The 19,856-nt window shown below is 41.8% G+C and overlaps 1 protein-coding gene across 4 annotated transcripts in view; it reads right to left on the minus strand.

Moving 5' to 3' along the window:
• Positions 1-19,856, minus strand: part of SCAF8 (SR-related CTD associated factor 8) — a 438,319-nt gene that overhangs the window by 397,585 nt on the left and 20,878 nt on the right. For 3 of the 4 annotated variants that reach the window (XR_012318088.1, XM_073672436.1, XM_073672435.1), the window contains exon 2: positions 10,323-10,367. The exons of the other annotated variant lie outside the window; for it this stretch is intronic. Coding sequence is in view for 2 of the 3 variants with exons in the window: in XM_073672436.1 (XP_073528537.1) it covers positions 10,323-10,367 (45 nt within the window). In the remaining variant the exon portion in view is untranslated. The remainder of the gene's footprint in view (positions 1-10,322; positions 10,368-19,856) is intronic. 4 annotated transcript variants of the gene reach the window in all.

Raw genomic sequence — 19,856 nt, forward strand, 5'->3', positions numbered from 1 at the left:
CATGATACCCCCACAGTGCCCCTTATACACAGTATAATGTTCCAACAGTACATTCTCCCACACAGCATGATGCCCCCACAGTGCCCCTTATACACAGTATAATGTTTCAACAGTGCATTCTCCCACACAGCATGATGCCCCCACAGTGCCCCTCATACACAGTATAATGTTCCAACAGTGCACTCTCACACACAGCATGATGCCCCCACAGTGCCCCTCATACACAGTATAATGTTCCAACAGTGCACTCTCCCACACAGCATGATGCACCCACAGTGCCCCTTATACACAGTATAATGTTCCAACAGTGCACTCTCCACATAGCATGATGCCCCCACAGTGCCCCTCATACACAGTATAATGTTCCAACAGTACATTCTCCCACACAGCATGATGCCCCCACAGTGCCCCTCATACACAGTATAATGTTCCAACAGTGCACTCTCACACACAGCATGATGCCCCCACAGTGCCCCTCATACACAGTATAATGTTCCAACAGTGCACTCTCCCACACAGCATGATGCCCCCACAGTGCCCCTTATACACAGTATAATGTTCCAACAGTGCACTCTCCACATAGCATGATGCCCCCACAGTGCCCCTCATACACAGTATAATGTTCCAACAGTACATTCTCCCATACAGCATGATGCCCCCACAGTGCCCCTCATACACAGTATAATGTTCCAACAATACATTGTCCACATAGCATGATGCCCCCACAGTGCCCCTCATACACAGTATAATGTTCCAACAGTGCACTCTCCCACACAGCATGATGCCCCCACAGTGCCCCTCATACACAGTATAATGTTCCAACAGTACATTCTCCCACACAGCATGATGCCCCCACAGTGCCCCTCATACACAGTATAATGTTCCAACAGTGCATTCTCCCACACAGCATGATGCCCCCACAGTGCCCCTCATACACAGTATAATGTTCCAACAGTGCACTCTCCCACACAGCATGATGCCCCCACAGTGCCCCTCATACACAGTATAATGTTCCAACAGTACATTCTCCCACACAGCATGATGCCCCCACAGTGCCCCTCATACACAGTATAATGTTCCAACAGTGCACTCTCCCACACAGCATGATGCACCCACAGTGCCCCTTGCACAGTACAGTATTTCACCATAGGTATATTCCGCCACACAGAGAAGTACAAGCCCTCAAAGTACATTAGCCCCCCCATATCAGTATAATGTCCCCACAGTACATTTCCCCGCAAAGTCTGATACCTTCTACATACAACTCTGCTACATCACACAACTCTACTTGTACAGTGGGTACAGAAAGTATTCAATCCCCTTTACATTTTTCACTCTTTGTTTCATTGCAGCCATTTGGAAAATTCTAAAAAGTTCATTTTTTTCTCATTAAAGTACACTCTGCACCCCATCTTGACTGAAAAAAACCCTGAAATGTAGAAATTTTTACAAATTTATTACAAAAGAAAAACTGAAATATCACATGGTCATAAGTATTCAGACCCTTTGCTCAGACACTCATATTTAAGTCACATGCTGTCCATTTCCTTGTGATCCTCCTTGAGCAAAAACTGGACTGAAACGCGTGCAAGACAAAAAAGCAGATGTAGAAGCAGACATATGAAAATGTTAGTGTTTATGTTAAACCCCAAATGTGAATTTAGTCTCACATGATCATAAATGTCTAACATAGGCCAGTTGCACTCAATAAGCTTTTTTGATAGATGTGCTATCTGATATTTTTGCAGGTAGATCACACACCCATAACAATGAATGTCCCTTTTTACATGTTCTAAAAAAAAAGGAGGCAGGTACTACTTCGATCTGTGTTGTGCAAAATAGATGGAACACGGACGTCAACATCATTTAAATGTATAGCGGCTAAAAGAACTTAGAATTTTTTTCTTCATATGAGAAAGATGGATGCCACAGAGATTACAAAAGTGGCACATGGATCAAAAATGGACCCAGCACACTGAAAAATAAATGGTCCATTTTTCATATACAAGAAAAAAAACTAATGTGTGAAACCGGCCTTATCCAGACATCCATATTTCAGAGGAAATAATAGAACACAAACCAATACAGTCTATGGGGCTGTCCACATGTCTGAGTATTTTTGCCGTCTGAGCATCTGCCACAAAAAAACCCAGATGTGACTATTTTTGGATCAGACTCCCAGATGCCAGCCAATGGGTCTATTGCCATAGACTTCAATGCAAGTCACACATGACACACTTGCCATAGACTTTAATGCACGTCTTATGTGACACTTGCCATAGACTTCAATGCATGTCATATGTGACACAATTGCCATAGACTTCAATGCATGTCATACAGTACAGGCCAAAAGTTTGGACACACCTTCTCATTTAAAGATTTTTCTGTGTTTTCATGACTATGAAAATTGTACATTCACACTGAAGGCATCAAAACTATGAATTAACATATGTGGAATTATATACTTAACAAAAAAGTGTGAAATAACTGAAAATATGTCTTCTATTCTAGGTTCTTCAAAGTAGCCACCTTTTGCTTTGATGACTGCTTTGCACACTCTTGGCATTCTCTTGATGAGCTTCAAGAGGTAGTCACCGGAAATGGTCTTCCAACAATCTTGAAGGAGTTCCCAGAGATGCTAGGCACTTGTTGGCCCTTTTGCCTTCACTCTGCGGTCCAGCTCACCCCAAACCATCTCGATTGGGTTCAGGTCTGGTCACTGTGGAGGCCAGATCATCTGGTGTAGCACCCCATCACTTTCCTTCTTGGTCAAATAGCCCTTACACAGCCTGGAGGTGTGTTTGGCGTCATTGTCCTGTTAAAAAATAAATGATGGTCCAACTAAACGCAAACCTGATGGAGTAGCATGCCCCTGCAAGATGCTGTGGTAGCCATGCTGGTTCGGTATGCCTTCAATTTTGAATAAATCCCCAACAGTGTCACCAGCAAAGCACCCCCACACCATCACACCTCCTCCTCCATGCTTCACGGTGGGAACCAGGCATGTAGAGTCCATCCGTTCACCTTTTCGGCGTTGCACAAAGACATGGTGGTTGGAACCAAAGATCTCAAATTTGGACTCATCAGACCAAAGCACAGATTTCCACTGGTCTAATGTCCATTCCTTGTGTTCTTTAGCCCAAACAAGTCTCTTCTGCTTGTTGCCTGTCCTTAGCAGTGGTTTCCTAGCTGCTATTTTACCATGAAGGCCTGCTGCTCAAAGTCTCCTCTTAACAGTTGTTGTAGAGATATGTCTGCTGCTAGAACTCTGTGTGGCACTGACCTGGTCTCTAATCTGAACTGCTGTTAACCTGCGATTTCTGAGGCTGGTGACTCGGATAATCTTATCCTCAGAAGCAGAGGTGACTCTTGGTCTTCCTTTCCTGGGGCGGTCCTCATGTGAGCCAGTTTCTTTGTAGCGCTTGATGTTTTTTGCAACTGCACTTGGGGACACTTTCAAAGTTTTCCCAATTTTTCGGACTGACTGACCTTCTTTTCTAAAAGTAATGATGGCCACTCGTTTTTCTTTACTTAGCTGCTTTTTTCTTGCCATAATACAAATTCTAACAGTCTATTCAGTAGGACTATCAGCTGTGTATCCACCTGACATCTGCACAACACAACTGATGGTCCCAATCCCATTTATAAGGCAAGAAATCCCACTTATTAAACCTGACAGGGCACACCTGTGAAGTGAAAACCATTTCCGGTGACTACCTCTTGAAGCTCATCAAGAGAATGCCAAGAGTGTGCAAAGCAGTCATCAAAGCAAAAGGTGGCTACTTTGAAGAACCTGGAATATAAGACATATTTTCAGTTGTTTCACACTTTTTTGTTAAGTATATAATTCCACATGTATTAATTCATAGTTTTGATGCCTTCAGTGTGAATGTACAATTTTCATAGTCATGAAAATACAGAAAAATCTTTAAATGAGAAGGTGTGTCCAAACTTTTGCTCTGTACTGTATGTGACACACTTGCCAGACTTCAATGCATGTCATATGTGACAAGAGACTTGAGTGCAAATTATCTGCAACTTGGCTTTATATTTACAGCAAAATCAGAGCTGTAAAATAGCATACCACAAACAAGTTGCAAGTACTGTTGTCGCACGTCATGTTGCCCCAGACTTAAAGGGAGTCTGTCACCATGTTCTGCTGCCTAATCTGGGAGCAGCATAATATACAGACAGGGACCCTGATGTGTCACTTACTGGGCTGCTTGCTCAGCTTTCATAAAATCACTGTTTTGTCAGCAGGATATTATCACTAGAGGACTAGTAATCCTGCTTCCATGTAGTCCTCCTTATTCATGAGCTTTGTATAACCCTGTTCCCACCAAAGATTGGCAGCTTTCTGCCTATGCATAGTGCACACAGAAAGCTGCCACTCAGTGGTGTGGTGGGGTTATACAGAGTTCAGCATTCAGAGAACTGGTGGATCTGCAGCAGATAACACAGGGATTTTATCAAAATGACAGAAAGCAGCTGAGTGAGTGACACACTGCTGGAATCAGAGCCTCTGTCTCTCCATTATGCAGCTCTCAGATTAGGTGACAAAAACCTATTGACAGATTCCCTTTAATGTTTTGGATAAGTTGGTTTTTGAGGATTTGGGCTTACTCACACAACAGTACAACACGGCAGAGTGTGATCCAATGTTTTATCACATAGCACAAGGCCCAATGTTATACTATGGGGCAGTACAGATCAGTGATTTTTTTTTTCTCATGCAGATTCAGCATGAGGAACCAGTTGCAGCATACTGTGACGGCCTCCGATATATAATCAGAGCACAAGCACCCATACAAGTCTATAGGTGCAAGTGAAACATTGGGTTGCACTCAGATGTCATCCAAGTGCAGTCCAATGTACGCGCACAGAAACAATGGAGAAGATGGAGAAATTAAGCTTGCTGTCTTCTCTGTACCTGTGCTGCAATTCTCTCATGCGAGAGAATCGGATCACACTCAGATGACACTCGGCTTAGAATATGACAGAGTTTGATCCGAGTGTAATTAGCATAATAGGCCTGATTCTCTCGCATGAGAGAATATACAGCAATGTGAGCATGACCTTATACTGACGGAAGTGAGCACAGCTCCTGTCACCGTATATACGCGGATTTTTTCAGCACATTTTTTAGACTGATAAAGCCCCCCCTTGGCTCATACTCCATATATACTGTAAGTATATACCGGCTGTGGAAGGGGGGGCGGCTACGGGGGAGTTGTGGCAGCGAAGGAGTGGTGCACAGGCAGTAGCCGGCTGCTGCAGCTACCACGTGTGCCTGCTGCTAAAGAAAATGAATATTCACTCTTCTCCACACCCATGGGAGTGGATAGAAGTGAATATTCATTCTCTTTAATAGCGCACATTGTCAATCGCAGCTGCCGGCTTCCTGCTGCTGCACAGCGATCTTCTGTGCCCACTATTAAGAGTATAAATATTCACTCCTCCCCACTCCCATGGAAAACAGTGAAAATTCATTCTTTTTAGTAGCGAGCACACGGGATCACTGAGCAGCAGCAAAAGCTGCGGCCGCTGCCGACAGTGCGCGATATTAATGAAAATGCACATTCACTCCTCTCCAAGCTAATAGTCCCGGTGTTGAGAGGAGTGAATATCCCCGCAGCTCACCTCAGCGTCTGAGGGAGCATGGCAGTGATGTCATGCACTGCTCATATGCTGAGATCAGCTGCTGGCAGAACAGGACGCAGCGCTGGAGCAGAGGGAAGGAAGGTGAGTAGAAGTGTTTATTTTTTTCATGTTTGCAGTGATTGGGGGCCATGCATACCAGGATGAGGGATGAGGGGCCATGCATACCAGGATGGGGGGCCATGCATACTAGGACAGGGGTCCATGCATACCAGGATTGGTGATGAGGGGGCCATGCATACCAGGATGGGGGGCCATGCATACTAGGACAGGGGTCCATGCATACCAGGATTGGTGATGAGGGGGCCATGCATACCAGGATTGGTGATGAGGGGGCCATGCATACCAGGATTACGGGATGAGGGGGCCATGAATACCAGGAATGGGGATGAGGGGGCCATGCATACCAGGATTGGGGATGAGGGGTCCATGCATACCAGGACAGGGGTCCATGCATACCAGGATTGGAGGATGAGGGGGCCATGCATACCAGGATTGGGATGAGGGGTGCCATGTATACCAGGATTGGGGATGAGGGGGTCATGCATACCAGGATTGAGGATGAGTGGGCAATGCTTACCAGGATGGGGAAATTTACTAGCAGCTGCTGCATTTTCCACCCTAGGCTTATACTTGAGTCAATAAGTTTTCCCAGTTTTTTGTGGTAAAATTAGGTGCCTCGGCTTATATTCGGGTCGGCTTATATTTGAGTATATACGGTAATTCATTCCTGATATATGATGTACATATACGTCATATGTTGGGTTCCTTTCTTTGACGGGCCTCTAACAGCAGCTTGTGGAGCCCACCTCTGCCTGGTGGCCCAGTACCTAAAATATCCTTTCTAATTATCTATTCTTACATCCTTATCACTTTTGTATTTTTCTTTATTACACAATACCCTACACTTCTCCCTATCTAATCAATCCCACGATGCAGAAATGCTCCAGATTTTTTCCTGAGCGTTTCTGCATCTCCCTGGCAGAAAAAACCCATGCGGATTGTACATGCGGATTGTACATGTGTTTTCCTGCCAGGGACAAGCGTAAGTGAAGAGTTCTTCACATGCATTTCCGCATGCGGGTTGACAAGCGCTTTCCAAGCGATTAGCATCACTTGGAAAGTGCTTGTGACAACTAGGTCACACTATATAAATCTATGCAAACGGCATGGATTTATATAGTGTGACCCGAGAGAGTGGTTAAAAATAAAAAAATATATATATACTTACCCTCCGATGGCCCGCGCTGGCTTGTTTCGCTCGGTCCCGGCAGCAGTGGATTGAAAGACCTGCCGACGTCAGCGTCGCGTGACCCGTCACATGACTCTGACGTCAGCGCAGGTCCTTCAATCCACTGCAAAGTGCCGGGAAGCAAGTAGGAGCGCAGCGCAGGCCGCCGGAAGTTAAGTATACATTTATTTTTTATTTTATTCTTTTTTTTACAGCTTTTTTAATGGTACCTGGGTGTGGATGAGACTCTCCTCTCCTCTACACCCGGGTACCATCCGCACATTAGAACGCACCAATTACTCAAGTACAGATGCAGTCTTGCGGAATTAGCGCGTTCTAATGCAAGTCAATGGCGGCGAAAACGCAGCATTTCCGCAAAATAATTGGTAGTGCTCCGTTTTTTTCTGCAATGATAACCCGCAGCGGAAATTTCCACAGCATGTGCACAGCACATGCGGCTTATCATTGGGGAACATTGCTGCCCTTCTACCATGCATTTTTAATGCGTTTCCGCAGCTGCAAAAACGCTGCAGAAACGCATTAAAAACGCATCGTGGGCACACAGCCTAAATGTTTTTATATTTAATTTACTTCCTGCTGCAGCGCTGCCCCCTGGTGATGGGCGCAGGGTAATGGGCAATGTGGGGAGTGAATGCAGCCCCAGCCTCCTGTGCTGTCCTGCTTGAGACTCCTCACAAACAAAACATCATAGGAAGTGAAGTAAAAACACACATTTAGGGATTAGTTAGATAGGAAAAGTGTAGGATATAGTATGATGAAGCTAATTACAAAAGTGTCTAGGGTGTAAAAACAGATATTTAGAAAGGACATATGAGGTGCTGGATCAACCCTTAACCCCTTTAAGGCCTGGGGCGTATTAGTACGCCCCAGATCATCACCCCCGGTTCAGTGAGGGTGCATGTCTGCAGTAGACCCCTGTGGTTGTCATGTAAAAATTGCTATGAGCGCCACCTAGTGGTCGGAGCTCATAGCAAGTGAGCATTTCTGCTACACAGAGGAGATCTGCTCATCGCCTCTATGTAGCAGAGGCAATCAGACTGCTGCAGCTTCTAGTCTCCTATGGAGACTATAGAAGCATGCAAAAAGTGCAAAAAAAATGTTTTTAACAATATAAAAAAAAAAATACAACTTTAAATCACCCCCCTTTCAAAATAAAATAATAATAAAAAAAAAACACATAAACATATTTGGTTCAGAATCGCCTGATCTATCAATATAAAAAAAAAAGTTAATTCGATCAGTAAACGGCATAATGAGAAAAAAATTCTAAACGCCAGAATTAATTTTTTTTTGGTCACGGCAACACTGCAATAAAATGCAATAAAGAGCGATCAAAACATCGGATCTACCCCAAAATGGTATCAATAAAAGCTTCAGCTCGGCGCACAAAAAATAAGCCCTCATCCGGCCCCAGTTCCTGAAAAATGGAGACATTATGGGTCTCGGAAAATGGCGCTTTTTTTTTTTTTTTTTTTTTTAGCAAGCTTTGGAATTGTTTTTCACCACTTAAATATAAAAGAACCTACACATGTTTGGTGTCTATGAACTCGTAATGACCTGGAGAATAATAATGGCAGGTCAGTTTTAGCATTAAGTGAACGTGGTAAAAAAAAAAAAAACTGTGGTATTGCACTTTTTTTGCAATTTCACTGTACTTGGAATTTTTTTTCCCATACACGATATGGTAAAACCAGTAATGTCGTTCAAAAGTACAACTCTTCCCGCAAAAAATAAGCCCTCACACGGCCATATTGACCAAAAAGTAAAAACGCTATGGCTCTAGGAACAAGGGGAGCAAAAAACGAAAATGCAAAAACGGAAAATCCCAAGGTCCTTAAGGGGTTAAAATGCCGCTTTAAATCTCTGACATTGGCACTCAGTGTGTAGACCAGGGAAGGGTTGTGCCATTTCACACAGCCATTGACCCCCCATGACACGATCGCAGGGCGCCAATGGGTAAAAAGCCAGCTGGGGGTCCACAGAGGAAACCTGTGCCTGTCCTCACGATGCTTCGATGAAACCCAGCTTATATAGTACAAGTGATCGGAAAATGTCAGGTTCAAGTCCCCTAAAGGAACTAAAATTAAAGTAAAAAAAAATTTGAAAGAAAAATTTGATTTTTTTTCCTCTTATTAACAATAAAGAAATAAAAATTGGTTAAAAAAAACACTAATTGGATTACTGCATCACTAAAAATCCAATCTATAAAAATATACAACTAATTAACCCAATTGGTAAATGCTGTAAAGAGGAAAAAAAATCAGTTCCAACAACCGAAAAATGAAAAAAATATTATGGGTCTTGGAAAATGGTGTCACAAGCGAATTTTCTTTTTTTATGAATTTCCAACTCTTTTCACCACTTAAATAAAACTATACAAGTTAGGTATAACTGTAATCGTAGTGACCTGCAGAATCAAGCTTCCAGGTCATTTTTACAGTTCAATGAATGACGTAAAAATAAAACTAAAAAAACAATTGCAAAATTACATTTCTTTTCACAATTTCACAACACTTGGATTTTTTTCCCCATTTCCAATACATTGAGTGGTAAAATGGATGGTGTCATTCAAAAGTGCAACTTGGCCCACAAGAAAACAGCTAGGTGGGAGGGTAAAGCAAAAAAATTAAGGCTCTTGGAGAAAGTGAAAGGAAAAAAACAGTAACTCGTCTGGTCAGGAAGGGGTTAGAAAGGTGAAAAGCCAAAAAACAGTTAAGATACCCAATACATATTAGAAAAAATTTGGACGAGTCTATTGATTTTGTCCAATTAGCTATTGTGATAAGGGGCCTCCCGTCTCACCCCCAAAATATGATGTTGGGAGAGAGAAGGATCCAGTCATTGGAATTTCACTCAGGAGATCCTTTTGTCCAAGGAGGAGGTAGCGCTCTGACCGAGACACAAGCTAGCTGAGCTGATTGTTCCTGTGTATGGGGAAGTCTGGAGAGAGAGCTGTCTAATCTGTCATTAGTAACCTCATAACACACAACTGCTACAGAACTATAGGAAACCAGACACTAATTACTGGACTCACTCCAGATTTTCACTTCTTACACATTAATAAATCTACCCCAGTTTTTGCACCATTTATACAATAGTATAAAATAGCCAAACAAGGTTTAAACCATCATTCTAATTTGACTATGCAAAAGTCATCCTACAAACATTAAGTAGTTCCTTACACAGCAGATATACAAGATCCAATGATGCACAACTGACAACTGAATTCTAGGGCTTTCACAGAGATCCACTCACTGACAGCTCGCACGTTCTACCCTTCAAGGATACTGCGCACGGATCTACCTCCGGAGCCACAGAACAACATATCATGTAGCAATGTACAAGAAAGTCTAAACAAAACATCACATGCAAAAATCATTTATGTTACAGGTTTCTCATAAAGTATTCAAACCTGACTAGAACGATATAGGGGCACTTCTATACCCTGATGTCGGCCCTGAAAAAAATGACAAATTGTATTAGCCACAATAACTTTAGGAAATTGTTACGTTTACCTTGTTCCACCAAAATAAATAGTTAGACTATGTTCACATCTGCCTCATGGCTGGCTTCATTCAAAATGGGATGTCATATACTGACTTTTCACAGGGGTCGATTGGGTTTACGTCATGGAGTGTGACCAAAGATCTGATCGAGGTTCTGAGCTGAGGGATTTTTTTATCCCTTTCTTTTTAATATACATATGGCCTGTGCATGCTGTAAAGTATATTACTAGCGCATGCTCACCTACCTCCCGCTAACTAGGTCCTATGCTGGTCTCTTATCTTTCTCGGTCAGAGCTTTAGGGTGTGCCTACTGCAGTCAATCAGAGGCTGTAGCGGTGACCAAAAACATCAACGTCGCAGCCACTGGTTGTCACACGCCAACAACAGAGGAAAAAGGAGTCATGCGGAAGACCTTGTAAACGGTACAAGCGGATATGATATTACATACACCTACATAACCACCGTGAGGAGGAGTCTAATTTGAGCACAGCTCTCTACTATTTTCTGCTGTTCCTTTGAGTTTGAATGAAGTGCTCAATGCTTTATTACAACTCCTTCTCACACCAGTATTGTGGGTACAAGGAAACAGAGGACTCACTCTGGCAGCCATTCGGGATCCCCACATTGGGGTTCACAGTGATCAAACATTTAAAGGGGTATTCCCATCTCCAAAATCCAATCCCAATATGTAGCAGGTGTAATAATAATAATATTAGTAAATGTCTCCAATTAGAAATGTAGTATAGTTCTTCTGATTCACTATGTCGCTTACCCAATGTGCAGGGCATTGCAGTAGCTTAGGTATCCATGGTTACAACAAACACTAACAGCTAACTGTCACTATATGAGTGGTCGTAGCTGTGGAGTAAGCGACATAACGAATCAGAAGAATTATAATACATTTCTAATTGGAGGTATTTGCTAATATTATTATTATTACACCTACTACATATTGGGATAGGATCTTGGAGATGGGAATATCAAATTAACTCTTACCCTGTAGACAGGTGATAAATGTAATTGGTGGTGGTGGGAAGTTCCACTGACCGGCTATACCAAAGGTGCACCGATGGTTTTAACAGTCATCTTGGGCAGACAGGTTCTTTGACATTTTTTTTTCATACCACAATCTGTATTGAAAATTAAAATGAGTAATTTTGCAGTTTTCACACTGGCCACTGGTGCTATTTTACACTTGTACTTGCTGTCCTTTCAAAAAGTTTTCAGCAGGGCTGTGGAGTCGGTAAGCCAAACCTCCGACCCGACTCCTCAATTTCCATGCCACCGACTCTGACTCCCTCATACATGGCTCATGTTTTCCTGAAACAACAGGAAGTTAAACTCTAGAATAGCCCCATTGGCCAGTGTGAAAATTGCAAGAATTCAAATTTTTATTTTTAATAAAAATTGTGATATGAAGGGAAAATACCATTGCCAAAAGTAGTGAAAATACACTAAACATAAAAATCAAATTTAAACAAGTCATTTTTAACAACACACTCCCTTTAAGTGTTCCCTTAAAAGGGTTGTGCTACAACACACTTTGTTCACAGAAAACATTTACAGTGAATAAAAAAATATGTATTTCTATGTTTGTTTGTTTCTTCTCCATGTATATAGTTAACGCTCAGGGAAGGATACTCTCATATACTCATATATATGAAAGTACCCTTCCCTGAGCAATAACTAAGTGGTGGGTCATGTAATAAATAGGAGTGGCTTTTGAAGGGGTGTTGCTTATAGAAAAGAGGTTTGACCCCAGAACAGACCCCTAACTTATTTCAGGTCCCAGATCAGGCAAAACAAGACAAAATACTTGCCCTCCTGCTGAAGATAAGTTGCTGTTTGAGGAGTCAAGTGTGCAATCATTTAGGAAGCATTACGGCTGCATTCACAATTCTGTGCTGACGCGTATTTGCTATCTAACTGGCTAAGAAATGTATAGAGGAGCATCATTCTTTGGTAACCAGTGTTTTGCATTTACATACAGAAGCTTTAGGCTGAGACACCAGAGTAGGAACAGCTACTGACTGGCTTAGCAATAAGTGACCCACCAAACTCAGAAGGCGGTAGATTTTCTCAGTACCCCTAAGGGTATGTGCACACGCTGAGTAAATTGATGCAGAAATTTCTGCATTTCTTGGCAGGAAAAACGTAACTGCAAAAATGCGCATTTTTGCCCAGAGTTTTTGACTGATTTTTGAGTGACGTCAATGGTGAAAAACGCAGGACAAAAACGCACAGAGAATTGACATGCTGCAGATTATTTTCTGCTCCAAATCTCGAAGTCAAAAATAAGCAACGTGTGCATGAGACTTCAGGTTTCTCATTCACTTTGCTGCCATCAGGATTGCTTCAGGTTTTGCTAGCAAATCTGCATTGCAAAACGCACCAAATCTGCAACATGCGCACACAGCCTTGTAACGTGAAGACCAGCCCCCCTCTAGCAATCTGTGATTAACTCTGGGCTGTCACTGCTTAAAATTCTGCTCCCTTATAGATAATGTATCTGGGCCTGCGCACTCCTTCTGACCATTAGTAGGGGTACCTTTTATGAACTAGAGTTGGTCTGAATTGATTTTTAAGAACCTGTCCATAGGCTACAACAGTACTCTATGGCCGGAAGATAGAAGTCCTGAGAGCTGCCCGTTACCTGACGGCATTCGCGGCTTTTCTTTTGATTAGCCATCCTGGCACACACCGTAGTTATTATTGTGTTGTGACACGTGACATCGTGACTGACTAATCAAAATAAGAGCCATGGATGCCATCAGATAAGAGGCGGTTCTTAGTGCTCCTCTCCAGCAATCACAAATTACTGACGGGTCCTGTGAATCCACTCACACCCACTCTAGTATAAGTCAAGAAAATCAATCAGCTCAAAAATGTACCCAACAGAATAATCTGCAGAAAGTGCACAGCTAGTAGCTGATGGGCAGCTTAAACCCATGCTGTCTGCAATTATTCAAATACTTTCAATGCCTGCATTGTATTGGTAGGCAAGCTGCACTTTCACCAAGAAGTAGCAGCTACGTGTATCTTTAGCATTAGGTTACTTTCAAGGGTCACTATCTGGCATTAACATCACTATTTATAAGCCAAACCCAAAAATCTTTTTATTATAGTTTATCTCTGGGTATCCCTGCTGGATTCAGCTGACACATACTGATGCAGAATACTAACCAAATGCTGATGTGTGATAATTGTTCTCAACACAGTGCTTCAGGAGCGACTCTCCAGTCTCTCCACTTCCTTCTTCAGGCTGTAGTCAGACGGCCATAGATTATCTCATCTGAGAGAATTGGGATGATCAGCGTTTGATCCAAGATGAGATCTTACAACAGTGTATGCATCTTGTGACATGTGGCAATAAAATGTGTGAGTGTCTTAGGAGCTACTCTGAGGGCAGTATAATATATCAACTGTGTTAGTAACAACTGCATCAGAAAGGAATATTGAGTGCTCCATGTGAAATAGAAATCTGACAGTATTCTGAAAAAATCTGAGGGGGTGAAAAACAGAAATATCCCCTAAAGTAATATCACCATTTAAAAGCGTCTTGTTATCCCGGTGGGCTGCTGCTTATACGGATGATATGGACAAGGGCAAAGTGCCATAGTTAATGTTCCTATACATGTGTGTATTTGTCTATAGTTTGAAATGAAAATACACATTGGGAATAACTCCTATTGATTGAGATGCACTATCTGGAAGCATCCTTAGACTCTGTGAAGTAGTGAAAAATAAGAGATTATGTTTTGCCCCAATTGGGAATCACCTATATAAAATAATATGCACGGTTTATTGTTTTAATTACTAGTATCCAGCACTGACTAATGAAAAAGAGTCAGAATGGATAGACTGCATATAAAGTACGGTGGATTAGATAGTTAATTTCTAATAAAGGTCATTTTTAATAGTTTTAGTCCACCACAGTCAGTAAATTTGTATGTGGTTTAAAGTCATAAAATACAAAGTTCGACAACTAAACATTTTTTTAAAATCTTAGATATTTTCGTAACTAAACGAAAATCATATCGCCTTAAATTTACCACTAACAAAGTACAATGTGTCACAAAAAACAGTCCAAGAATCACTAAAGGATGTGGATCATTCCAGTTATTACCACATAAAGTCACATGTCAGATTTGAAAAGTTCGACATGGTCAGGAAGGTGAAAACTGGTCTTAGTGATAAGGGTTAAACTAAAGTAAGGCTTCACTGAGAAAGCAGGAATGTTGTATTCCAGCCTAACCATAAGGCAGAGCCCAGATAGGTGAATATTACGGTGTATATAAACCCGGCCTTATTTTGATAAAGGCTTCTATAATGGCCTTTAGAACTTTAAAACCTCTTCTGCTTTCCATTGAAAAAAAAAGAGGGTCCAATCAGGGTATATGGTCAGGACGTCTTTTAGACTCTGACATACCCGTAAAGACTTAGATGCATGATGCTTTAGGAAAATGCCACCAGTGTTTTTCCTGAAGTGTCCCTTTTTGGCACCTTTGCATTAGTTTTTACAATGGAATTCTCTCTTTTTATTTATGTGCATAAAATAATGAGCTGTCTCCAAGCGGAAGCTGCCTGAAGAATGGTCAGGTCACTTCTAATAGCTTTGCAGCTTTGGAAACATATAAGTGATAAATAAAAAAGCTCATAAGATTGAACATATGCAGTTGTTTTTACATTGCGGTGCATATTCTCTTTCTGTTTATAATTTCTGGCAGGTTACGACGCAAATGCGCCTGAAAAAATACCATGTGCACATATCCTCGAAAGCCACTATTGTTTTGGGGATTATTACTCCGCTAAATAGAGCAGGATCTGATCTTGCGGAGTCTGCGCTCCCCTTTAAACAAAGGGATTTAGTAATACATTAATTGTATCAAGGTTTGACAGATAAGCTAACAATCTTTTCCCTCCCCAATTGTGGCGCCAACTGATGTGCAATATTTTCTTTGAATAAAAGACAGTCTATGTAATGCCTCAATGGTTCAAACACTCTTCGTCTGTAAAACTGTTTGAAATGCCACAAATTCTTGGCACAACTCGCAATTTTAAAAAAAAATTTTTGATCACTTTTGTAGCTTTTAAGCCACCTGCAACATCTATTTGAAACATGGGTGTAGCTTAGTTAGACCGACAAGTTTATAATTTATGCAACAAAAAAACTGGGTAGAATACAAGATAAATGAAACTGGAATTAAGAAAAGCCAAGAGTCAAGTCGGCACGTGACTGGAAGCATGCAAATCGCATACATGCGGTAACGTGACCACCTGTTTGTACAGAGAATACTGGAGAATCCTAAAAAGTGACTGCAGACTTTCTCCCAAGCTCGGAAAACCTCTTTACTGGTGTTCTCCTCTTGAGATACCCTTTTTTTTAATCCCTTCTTGCATTACATGAGCAGCCACTGCATCTGTTCGCCAAAGGCTAGAAATCTTGAACCAGTCAATAACCCTATAAGAGGCCAGATTTTGCAAAAAAAAAAAAAATGCTTGTCTTTATGAGAATTCCTCTTTTAGGAGGTTGGTTCTAACTTTTAAACATCCTTCAGAATGACTATGCAAAAACAAATGCAATAAGCACAGAGCCCTTTTACATTACTTGCAGAAGTACAGTACAGACCAAAAGTTTGGACACACCTTCTCATTTAAAGATTTTTCTGTGTTTTCATGACTATGAAAATTGTACATTCACACTGAAGGCATCAAAACTATGAATTAACACATGTGGAATTATATACTTAACAAAAAAGTGTGAAACAACTGAAAATATGTCTTATATTCTAGGTTCTTCAAAGTAGCCACCTTTTGCTTTGATGACTGTTTTGCACACTCTTGGCATTCTCTTGATGAGCTTTAAGAGGTAGTCACCGGAAAAGGTTTTCACTTCACAGGTGTGCCCTGTCAGGTTTAATAAGTGGGATTTCTTGCCTTATAAATGGGGTTGGGACCATCAGTTGTGTTGTGCAGAAGTCTGGTGGATACACAGCTGATAGTCCTACTGCATAGACTGTTAGAATTTGTATTATGGCAAGAAAAAAGCCGCTAAGTAAAGAAAAACGAGTGGCCATCATTACTTTAAGAAATGAAGATCAGTCAGTGAGAAAAATTGGGAAAACTTTGAAAGGGTCCCCAAGTCCCCAAATTTGGTCTGTACTGTATATGTTCCCATCATTGTCAGAGACAACATTTTGTACATATGCCAGGACAGTCGCACCGCGCACAAGCAGATGCCAATAGGAGACTATTCGCTACTATAGCAAATCTCATAGGTATAGGTTAGTTGACTAAGAAAGTCCTAATGTGGTTTTTATACAAAATGTAAAAAGAGCTTAAAGCCCCCCCAATACACTATAGATGGCTCTGCCAGCAGCCATCTCTCCCGACTCTCCCACACAATGGAGCATTCTCTGGAGTACGCGTGTGCCATCTCTCTGAAGCCGACTCAAGCTAAGCTACTTCCCCTGTGTCTGTCTCCCCTTGCTGTCTTTAGTTGTCAGTGGGGATCAACTAGCGCGGACCCCCCCCTTCCCTATCCAATGAGGAACCAATATAGGGACGGTAGGGGAGACGGGGTGATTGCAGATCAGCCTAGGAGGTCTCCACTTCCCTTTTTCCATAGTGTCTGGGCTCCCTTCCCCTCTTCCCTTCGTGTTGCACTTTCTCTTTCCTACACTGTGCGTGACAGCTAATGACCAGGCCAATTTTTATAATTCTGACCACTGTCACTTTATGAGGTGGTAAAATTTATTTGATATGACTGGTGTTTATTTGTGAAAAAAATCAGAAATTTGATGAAAATTTCAAAATTTTCAAACTTTGAATTTTCATGTCCGTTAAACACAGAGATATTTCCCAAAATAGTTAATAAATAACATTTCCCACATGTCTACTTTACATCAGCACAATTTTGGAACCAAAATTTTTTTTTTCTTAGGAACTTATAAGGGTTAAAAATTGACCAGCAATTTCTATTTTTTCTGAGAAAGTTTACAAAACCATTTTTTTAGGGCCCACATCACATTTGAAGTGACTTTGAGGGATCTATATGACAGAAAATACCCAAAAGTGACACCATTCTAAAAACTGCATCCCTCAAGGTACTCAAAACCACATTCAAGAAGTTTATTAACCCTTCAGGTGCTTCACAGGAATTTTTGGAATGTGGAAGAAAACAATGAACATTTAGCTCTTTTTCACAAAAATTTTACTTTAGACCCAAATTTTTGTTATTTTTGCAAGGGTAACAGGAAAAAATGTACCCCAAAATTTGTTGTGCAAATTTCTCCTAAGCATGCCGATACCCCATATGTAGGGAAAATCCACTGTTTGAGCACACGGAATGGCTCGAAAGGGAGCAAGCACCATTTGATTTTTTGAATGTAAAATATGCTTGAATAATTAGCGGGCGCCGTGTCGCGTTTGGAGAGCCTGTGCCTAAACAGTGGAAACCCCCCATAAGTGACACCATTTTGGAAACTAGACCCGTTTGGGAACTTATCAAGATGTGTGGTGAGCACCTTAACCCCCCTCCCAGGTGCTTCACAGAACTTTATAACATTGAGCCGTAAAAAAAAAAATTCGCACAAAAATGTTTTTCAGCCCCAAATTTAGCATTTTCATAGGGGTAACAGGAGAAATTGCACCATACCATTTGTTGTGCAATTTCTTCTTAGCACGCAGATACCCCATATGTGGGGAAAAACTATTGTTTGGGCGCACAGCGAAGCTCAGAACGGAAGGAGTGACATTTCGAAACGCAGACTTTGATGGAATGGTCGGGCGTGTATCAAATCGCATTTGGAGAGCCACTGATGTGCCTCAACAGTGGAAACCCCCCACAAGTGACCCCATTTTGGAAAATAGACTCCTCAAGGATTTTATTTAGATGTGTGAGGAGCAATTTGAACGCACAGGTGCTTCACAGTATTTTACGTGGATCTGTAAAAATGAAAAAAATATATTTTTTCCCACAAAAATGTTGTTTTAGCCCCCAATATTTTCTTTTTCACAAGGATAGCAGGAGAAAATGGACCCCAGAATTTGTTGTGCAATTTCTCTTGAGTATGCCGATACCCCTATCTGGTCGAAAACTACTTTTGAGGCACAGTGCAAAGCTCAGAAGGGAAGAAGCACCATATTGGAGTTCAGATTTTGCTGGACTGATTTGACGGTGCCATGTCACTTTGGCAGAGCCCCTAAGGTGCCAGAACAGCAGAACCTCCCCATAAGAGACCCCATTTTACCAACTACACCTGTCACTCAATTCATCTAGGGGTGCACTGAGCATGTTGACACCACATGTGCCTCACAGAATTTTACACCATTGGGCGGTGACGAATAATTATACTTTTACCACCAAAGTTTTGTTCTAGCCCCAAATTATACATTTTCACACTGGGAAACAGGTAACAGTGCACCAAAATTTGTCACACAATTTCTGCTGAATGTAGAAATACCCCTGTGGCTGTACAGTACTGCTTAGCCATACGGCGAGACTCGGGAGGGACAGAGCACTATTTGCCTCCAGGAGAGCAGATTTTCCTAGAATAGTATGCAGACTGCCCTCTCAAGTGAGCCCATTTTGGAAATTACCTACAGGTGTGGTAAGGATTTTAACTACATGGGTGTTTCCAGAAACAAGCAGCAGTGGATGCTGCTGAGTGAAATTTGCAAACTGCCGTTGTAGTGACCAGTACGTTATGCCATGCTCGTGCTTCTGGAGACACACACCCGTAAATTAGGAGGACTCTCATCGCTACTGAAATGCCAAATATGTGGACGCTAACTGCGGTTTAGGCACACTGTGGGGCTCAAAAGGGAAGTGGGCATTTGTATTTGGGAGCACAGAATTTCCTGAATTTCTTTTGGGGGGCAAGGGCCATTTTGCTTTTCCAGTGCCTTTGTGCTACCAGTAACGTGGAAGTCCCCTATATTTCCGTTAACAGATGACAGACCTGAGTAGGGACTTGCTTTTTTTGGATTGAGTGAAAGCTTTTATTGTGATCCAAAATGTTATGTAAAATGTTCCCATTTATCCTGTGCGCTACGCTGAGCACAGATATTGGGGTTTCCATTTAAATCTCAGTGACGTAATTCAGATGACACCCCAGAGGGATCCATTCACTATAATGAGGCAGCAAAGTAACTCTGGACTCTATCTGGCCTATGTTTAGGATGTCCTTCTTTTTTAGAGGTTCACAAAACTGTGGCTGACGGCACTTTTATACACGCCTAATAAAAAGGATACCGCTGGAACACAGGCCGGAAGGAGTCCACGGTGTCTCCATCTTAGTCATTACAGGAAATCTTCTGCTGGGGGTTCCATCTGAATCACGTATTTCAGGGATTACATGGAAACCCCAGTGTAAGCGCTCAGCGCAGAGCGCAGGATAAATGTGCACCGAGCCATGCTGTGATCTTTGGGATGCAGA

This window comes from Phyllobates terribilis, unplaced genomic scaffold, assembly GCF_046119375.1.
Source record: "Phyllobates terribilis strain yellow unplaced genomic scaffold, ASM4611937v1 Scaffold_3__8_contigs__length_932513732, whole genome shotgun sequence".
Lineage (NCBI taxonomy): Eukaryota > Metazoa > Chordata > Amphibia > Anura > Dendrobatidae > Phyllobates > Phyllobates terribilis.